Source organism: Octodon degus, unplaced genomic scaffold, assembly GCF_000260255.1.
Source record: "Octodon degus isolate 3935 unplaced genomic scaffold, OctDeg1.0 scaffold00022, whole genome shotgun sequence".
NCBI classification, from domain to species: domain Eukaryota; kingdom Metazoa; phylum Chordata; class Mammalia; order Rodentia; family Octodontidae; genus Octodon; species Octodon degus.
The window spans coordinates 16,026,146-16,034,720 of NW_004524598.1; the positions used below are offsets into that span (position 1 = coordinate 16,026,146).

General features: G+C 43.6%; 1 protein-coding gene across 1 annotated transcript in view; it reads left to right on the forward strand.

Annotated features, from left to right (window-relative positions):
- Ube3d (ubiquitin protein ligase E3D) overlaps window positions 1-6,104 on the forward strand; it is a 164,349-nt gene extending 158,245 nt beyond the window's left edge. Inside the window, exon 11 of the mRNA XM_023711935.1 lies at window positions 5,629-6,104. Within this exon, the coding sequence (XP_023567703.1) occupies window positions 5,629-5,649 (21 nt within the window). The 3' untranslated portion in view covers window positions 5,650-6,104. The remainder of the gene's footprint in view (window positions 1-5,628) is intronic.
- The last annotated feature ends 2,471 nt before the right edge of the window (window positions 6,105-8,575 follow it).

The following is an 8,575-nucleotide window of genomic DNA, read 5'->3' on the forward strand; positions in this document are numbered from 1 at the left end:
TCCCAACCCTGGAAAATGTTTTATCTGGACAAAGATTCTTCTTTGGTTGGGGTCGCTATTAGAAGAATAAATACTTATTTATAGCCAAAGTAGGAATTTAAAACTTACCACTGGAATAGATCTTTTCAAAGATTTAATAATTTTGTGCAGATTTAACTGGACAAAACCAGTCCTTTGTCATGGGAAACTCTTTCATGCCCAATTTATTTGAGAGTTCCCTGGGATTTGGGATTTCCAGTCATCCAGATACCCTGAGTATTTCCTCTTCTTCCTCACTAAATTATCCAACTGTAGGAAAGATAGTAGTGAGTTCCTTTTAATCTGTTACATATTAAGACTGTTTTCCTGCTAATGTTCCTATTCCTCAAATAATAGAAAATATTCCAGGTAATTAATACTATTGAAGAAGACTTTCTGAACTCTAGCAACTGTATTTCTGACTGACGGTATTTTGTCGGGGCATATTTCCAAGGGGGCAGTGCAGTGGCCACTTTATTAACACCAGTCTAGTCCACAGCTGTGGTGGGACCACTGGTCCTTTCTGCCAGTTCCCTCTTGAAGGTATTCCATAGAAAGGAAGAGCTACAAAGACGTTTTAATTTATGACTGATAGTGTTTTGAGTTTTGGTAGAGATTTTGCATGCCTGCTACTGTGTGAGGCTTTGTGTCACACTGCAGCGCCCACTCCCCCACCCGTATATATGAGCGTCATTACCTTCCCGATAGGTTTTGTGCTTGAGGCCGTATATTTTTATGGAACACCTAAAGACTGTCGGCATACATGTCGGCTCCATGGAGTTGCTGTGTCATGTAAGTTTCTCAGTTTACCTTATATGGCTGGCAGCTTCAGAGCTGCCGTTCCCATGAGAAGGCTTGTTTCCTGGGACAGCACCAGCCAGGCCCGCAGAACACTCAGAACCTGCTTGTTGTGAGAGAAGTGATGAGACGCTCCTGTCTAGAATTGTTCTGCTTTGTTGAAGGCTCGGAGAACTAGCACCTGCCACGTTGGGCCACATCGGGCCACGTTGGGCCACATCGGGCCACGTTTTCAGCCCAATCTGGCAGAGTCCATTGCCTGTGTGTTTGTCCTCTACACACTTCTCCCACTTAACACTTCTCATCCTGGCTTTTGGCCTAGATAGCCACTGAAAACTACTGTGAGGTATAGTTTAACTATTTACTAGGTGGATGAAAATAAGCAAGATTTTCATTTATATAGAAATGGTACATGTGTGGTTTAAAGAAAATCCAAGATAATGTCATTTTATGGATACACATCTTTTATCCTACTTTTTAAAAGACTTCTTACAGATTGTAGATGCTTGAATTAGAAGGTTGCTGACGTCCCCTAGCCTCGCATCTCTTTCCCCAGTTGAGTGTTTGTACAATTTTTGCCAATTTAGAGGGACAACATCTTCCTCATTGGACTGTTTCTTGCCTCTTTGAAATTTTGCTCAGTCCCTCCTGTTTGCCAGGAATACTTTGAGCAAGCCAGCATCTTTCAGTAGCAACAAGTATGTCCCAAGTGCTGTGCCTTGCAATGTCATTGCTTTTTTTTGGCCGACACAATATTTATAGAGTAGTAATTGCCTCCTCAAGGGTACTGCCTCGGAAGCCTCTCTTCCTTCATAACTCAAGAAGTGCTTTTTTCTCTAATCAGGTATTAAGTATTCACCTTAAACTCACACTACCTCATTAGAATCACTCTGACCATCTCCTCACTCCCATGTGATTCCCACGAGGGAGCCCTTTCTTCTCAGTGTGGTTGGTGACTGGAACAGTTGGTAGCACATAGAAGGTGCTTATCCACCAGATGACTGAACTCCCTGCCACCCCTTCCGGCTCTGCGAGAAGACGGTCTTAGGCTGGTTATCCAAAGGAAAATGCTGGGTCCAGGTTTCATCTGGTCTATTCAGCGCTGAGTTAGTGAGTTACTAAAACTGCTGAATCCCAATACTATTTTCAAATGTCAAACTATACTGGGTAAATGCTATAAAAGTTAATTTTATAAGTTATTTTGTGTTTGTATAGCTTTCTGTTGTAAATTTTTATTATAGGTTGTATTTTTTAAAAGAAATTTAGTTCCTAAAAACTGGGCTTTATAATACAAAATATATTCTACCCTTTAAAATGTAGACTATGAACTCATTTTCTGCGCTGTTGAGGCAGTATGTTTCAGGATGTAATCAAACATGAGCTGAACCTAGACAGTGTGCACACTGGAGAGCGAGAACTGAACGTGATCTGCAGTTAACAGTGCCCTTTAAAGGCGCATGTGTGGCTGTGGGACAGTCCGTTCTAACGCCTCCATTATTAAACTTGCGTTTTCCAGTATGGCATTTTATAATTTTATCTGATTTATTTCGCATACCCCAAAGCATTGATGCTGTTGAAAAATAAATGCTAATTTTATCTTGTGGAGCCGGCCTTGACAGCATTATCTTTTTATTGACTGAAGTTGGAAATCTCTGGTGAGGAGTAAGTTTACAATACGATTTTGTTAAGTAAGATAAGAGAACACTTTTTTTTTTACTAAAAAGGTATTTAACATATTATACATATATATATATGTGTGTGTGTGTGTGTGTGTGTGTGTGTGTGTGTGTGTATATTAAAGCATTATAAACTCAGGGTTTGCTCAGCAACTGTATCAGCCTGGTTTTATTCCCCCACCCCCACCCCGGTACTGGGGATTGAACTCAGGACCCTGCGCTTGCCAGGCAAGCACTTATTCTACTGAGCTGTCTCCCTGGCCCCCTGGTTTTATTCTTATTTGCAAAGATTGTGTTTATTTTTAGGCATCTGACCTCCTCCATCCATTCCAAATGTTTGTATTCGGCTGCATAACTCTCAGAGAGTCAAGGCCTATAGCCATAGGACAGAGTCCCTTCTTCCGTGTTTTTAATAATTTCTTATGTTTTATGACCGTATATTCCAGAAATGTAACAACCAACAGAGCCTGAAGCCGCAGCTGTACCCACATAGTCTGAAAGCTTTATAAGCTTTACTTTGGGGAATAGAACCAGAAAGATGAAATAGAGATTTTTCACAATGTAGTGAGACAAAATAAGATTATACCCCCTTAAAATAAATGGCAGTGAGGAGAAGCAATTTTTCTTGTGATGGATAAAAGCCAGGGAACACAAAATCAGCATTTAGAATGTGTGAACTCAGTCTGAAACGGAACTAGTGACTGCAGGTTTTTGTTTTTAAATCCTGAAAAAATGCATGATGTATTTGCTAGGCAAAACTCTGGTGACCAGCGGTGATGCAGAGGCCCAGGGGTCACTCGGAGTTTTTCTCTTTTGATAGGGGCTCTATCTGGCCCTGCTCAGGCAGGTTAGATCCCTGTCTTGAGCTCCCCGTCACAGACTTGCCAAAGAAAAGCAATCTCCTGTTATTGGGGGCGATGCTGAAGACTCTAAATGCACACACCTTCCGTTTGTTCTTACTCATCTGCAGAGTTACAGTGGGGAAAAAGTGGGTTTGAAATCCAAATTTCTCCCTCCTCAGCAGTGCCACTCAACAGGCTTTGTTACCTGAGAAAGTCACTTTATTTCTGAGCTTCTGTTTCTATATTTGTAAAGCAAAGTTCCTTGTGTTGCTTTTCCTAAATCTCAGGACAGTGATGACAAAACTTTTAGAGCTTTCAGGGACGAACAGCCGGCTGCAGCGTGCGTACCATACGTGTGCAGAGCTGCCCTAGGACTGTGCTGATGAGGAGCCGGAAACGTAATGTACTGTGCAAGGTTTTCCATGTTTCATGTATGTCCTGTTGTAATTCCCATCTATAGACAGGAAAAGGTTGAAAGAGGCTCACAAGTCTCTGAAAAGTCACACAGCAGTAAGCGAAAACTGGCTCCAACACACTCGTTGGTAGTCCCTGTTTCTCAACACTGGCACTCGGGCGTTGGGGCTGGCCTTTCTTTATTATGGGGGCTGTCTTGTGGGCTTAGGGAGTGGACAACATCTCTGTCTCTGCCTCCCAGATGCTAATAGCTACCCCGTCCCGGGTACTGACAACAAGGCTGGCTCTGGACACTGCCCCGTCTTCCTTTGTGAGCGAAGTTGTCTCCCACATGAGAGGCTGGTCTGTGTGACTTTGGAGCTGCAGTTGTTTTCCATACCGAGTCATTTCTGTTCTGTGCTGGAATACTCCACACCGTAGCAACTCCCAGAGTTACTGCTTTCATCCATCCTCTTCCAGTTTCTGAATGTGCAGTGACATTGCCTTGTAAGTTGGAAAGGTTCCTGTCCCTATGAACTGTTGACAGAGGCCGAGCACCATCTGCCAGCTGTGCTGTCCCAAGTGCGCCGAGTCCCGCTCAAGGACCTCTGGCCTGCCTTTCTGTGGACTTCTACCAGCGTTCCTGGTGGGCCATCGATGAGTCTCTGTGAACAGTCCCCTCCCGTCTCATCTATTCATGGGCTCCTCACACCTATTGTTAACTGAGAGACGAGGGAAAGGAACATAGATTTTTCACTCCCCTCCTCATTTGATCTGCACAATAAACCCTTGAGGTTTACATCAATTAATCATGTTTACGTTTTGTTTCGGAACCTTACCCTTTCTTTTGTGCTTGTTCCTTCAGCTTTGGTGCTCTTACTGCAAAACTTGATATAGAAACTCAGCAGGAAGTGGATATGGAAATGCAGCGGGTTTCTTTCTTACCAGTGCTGTATGAAGAGTAGCACCCTTCTAAATTACTCAGCACAGAGCAGATGCCTTCCACCCTGCATGACTCTTCCTTTCTCCTTTCCCCTTAACAGGGCTCATTAAATATGTGCCTCCTCTGATTGCATTTGGGGACTTAGGAACTGGCTTTCCTGGTACTGTGGACAGATGTCCCTCTTGTATTTCTTACCCAGCCCACCTTTCCTGGTCAAGCATGAGCTTCCCCAGCTCTCACTCTTCCCAGTCAGTATTTCTACTTTTGGCTCTATTCTTGGTATTATTGCAATTCCCAAATTATTGTTATCGCTGAACTATAACTTTCTAAACTTTGGATTGACTTTATCATAAGTATTTGTTACTTTGAGATTAAAACTATGAGGAAATTTGATGCATTTGATCTTTTATTTGATCAGCTTCATTAGTAGGCTGAAAATATTTTTGCAAACAAGCAGTGTGAATTAAAATTTTCTCTTAAACTAGGTTTTAAGATGAATTGTTACTGACAAACACGATAAGTGTAATTGCATGTGATTAAAACTGTCAGCATGACCTGGGGAGAAGCTGGTGTAATTAGCAACAGTGATGAGGACTTAGAATTGCCTCGCCGTCTCTGACATCAGAATTCTGCTCTGGAAGGTCCAAAACAGTAGTTGGATCCAATGGGAGAGAGAACTGAATTACTTCATGGCAGTATAACTTTAGTGTCAATTAAAACTTTATTTTTTTTTTCTTTAGAGTGCATGTGAATCATTTTGAGTACTCCATGGTTCATTTAAAAGAGACTAATTGGTTCTTGCTTATAAAATGCAGTCTCTGGCTCTAGTAAGTCCTTTTCCCTTTGCAATATGCGTTCTTATTGTCCAGACTTTCCTGCTTCTGATTTAATGTGCATGTAGGAGCTCAGCGTGCGTGACGTAGCAGTAATGCACCGTGAACCTTTCTTTCTTTTCCAGGTGGCCTTTCTGAAGATGTAGCTGTTGGAGCTGAGCATTCTGCTGCCCAGCAAACAGCTGTCCCTGACGGAGCACCCTGAAGGCCCTCAGCTCTGCAGGCACCAGTCACAAAGGCGCGAGCCGGAAGTGCACACTGGGCATGTTTCACTGAAGTTTTGAATGTTCTTGTTGGCATATATTCTTCATACACGCTTTGGATCTCTAAAATCCAGGGCTGTGAAGAAAGTTGTAATAGGAGGTTGTCAGCAGGTTAAATACAGAATTTTCATCTCTGCTCCCCACAGAGAGTAATATTCAAATCTCTGCTGTGTCAGCACCACCTGGAACCATATGAGCTAATGGAGACCCATCTGTCCTGTGCAGGGTACAGCAAGGGACTTACTGGTGGCACTGAGTATTAGCTGCTGTAAATCTGAGGAAATAAAGTTTAAAGAGCTTCTTAGGTTTGTTTAAGACAATTTAAACACACACACACACACACACACACACACACACACACACACGTGTGTGTGTGTATATAAATAAAACTTTTTATACCTTATTCAGAGGAGCAGCTCAGCAGATATCTGTTGAATGAATAATTATCCAATTAAAGGTCTTCCTGGCTGAGCAAGCCTATGTGTGTCTTTTTGTCCTTTATTTCTTTTGCTACCTACTATTGCAAATGAATAAGTATACCTCACTGGCACCTTGGTGCAGTCTCCCTTATCCTTTGATACCACAGCAAGTGGTTAGGACATTATTGAATGAGAATGATAGAACTAAGTGGCAATTCTGTAGAGCAAGGCTAGCTCCTGATTTTACAGTGAAGGTTTGAGACTTGCCTGGACTTTCACAGTGAGGTCCAAAATGAGGTCTAGACCCAGCTGGATCCATGTTTTCTGCTTGAGATCTCATCATGTCTCAGACATCTTTTCACCCACATTGACAGGCTAGCGTCTGGATTTGCAGCTGTTCCTGCTGCTGATCAGGCCTGGCAGCATCAGTCCTAGCCAACAGACTGCCTGATAATGTGTTTCTTTCTTCCAAAGACCCGAGTTTTCTGGCCCAGAGGTTCCTACCGTTATTAGCACCGGTGCTACTTGACATTGTAATTCAGTGACTAGGCCATGATTTTGTCTTCCTTGTACCACAACCAGGATGCTTGTCCACCCACTGAGCAGAGAGGCGCCTCTCTTAATTCCGTCACTGGCCGACTGATACCAGCGGAAAGCCATCTGCTTGATCCCACAGCGCGACTTTATTAAGCACAGTGTGAAGCCTTGCCGCCCTATGCTGTGTCCAGGACTCACAGTCATAGAGAATGAGCCGGGCTTCACCGGAGCCCCTGGGCTCCCAAACATCATGCTGGTTTTCCATGCTTTTGATTTCTGTCGTATAAAGCTGGGTTTCTCAGCCTCAGCACTATTTACGTTTTGGCTTGGACAATCCTTTGTTTTGGAAGGCTGCCCTGGGCATGGGAGGATGTTTTAGCAGCCTCCCTGGCCTCTACCCACCAGGTTCCAGCATCATGTTCTCCTCCTCCACTCCCAGCTGTGATAACCAAAAGTGCTTTCAGATCCTACCAGGAATGACAAGATCAATTGCAGCTAAAAAGTACCACTGTAAAAGCTGTAACTTGAGAAAAAGGTTCGTTGACTCACTATGATTATTATACTGCTAATAGTCTTAAGTCTTTGTAAAAGTCCTTATAAAATCTGAGTGTTTTTTGGCATGCAGCCTGGTCTTAATATACATTTTGAGTTTTAACTTTTTAAAGCTGCCCACATCACCAGTCATAGATGATGTCCTGACTACAAATGACTAAATTTTACTTACTGGGCAGTCAGCACTATGGGGTGACTGGGGAATTCCGTGGAGAACTTTGGGCATAAGGTTCACTCAGTGACTAGTACCTTTGTGTGTAACTGTTCCTCAGAGTTCAGTTTTTACTGATCTAATAATGGGCATTGGAATAAATTAGATGTACCAGAGTTCAGTGTATGTGAACAGTTTTTTTCTGAGGTATTTTTTTTCCCTCTGGAGAAGAGAGAAGCCATCCGCATACTAAATGTACGTTTATGGTTTAGCTAGTGAGGGTGCTAAGAATTCAAAAGATAACTTCAAAAAGCCAAGCTAGAAGGATATTCTATTTTCTTAAAAGTGTAATTCTCCCTTTATTGTATTTGTTCGTTTTTAAAATGTTTACTTTATTAGTACCTGTCTGCAGTGCACATGAATTCCATTCATCAGGGGGAGTTGTTTCATGGACACAACACACCCTACATTCTGAGGTACTCTGTCTCTCTGAGTCAGCTTGAGCCCGAGGAGTTACAGTCATCTCCACCTGGGGTCACAGGAAGCCAAGCCCACCTCCCATCTGGAGGGGTAGTACCGGGACTGGAGGGAGCGAGTCTGAGAAGTTGTGGTATCAGGGCCTTGGTAGTCGTGCATCACACAAAGGGCAGATTTTCTGATAGTGTGTTTGCAGTAGCACCTGTCATGCAGGTGAAGACGTTGTCATGAGAAGTCGCCAACCCTTCCCTGGTTGGAAAGGGAGAGCCCCATCGCCAGCTCCAAGTGGGCCACCAGCTTCTACACAGTGGGTAGGTCTGAGGTGAGACTGGGGGAGAAGCGATTGAATCAGAAAGGCTCGAGCTTCCTTAGCTGTTAAGTCTGTTAATCAGATGTAATGTGAGGGTAACACCGAGAAGCCATGGAAACAGGAGGTGGGGCCTAGTTGGAAGCAGTGGATTGTGGGACATGACCGTGAGGCCTGTCTTCTTCCCCATCTCTTCCTCTGCTCCTTGTTGCCCCCTCCCCCCTTCCTGGCTGCTGTAAGCTGAGCAGGTTTCCTCTCGCCCTTGCACCCAGATGTCTCTGCTTGCCAGGGACATAAAAGCAATAAAACCAGCTGACGCAGGATTGAGACCTTGAGCCAAACTCAGTCTTCCCTTCTCAATCTGTT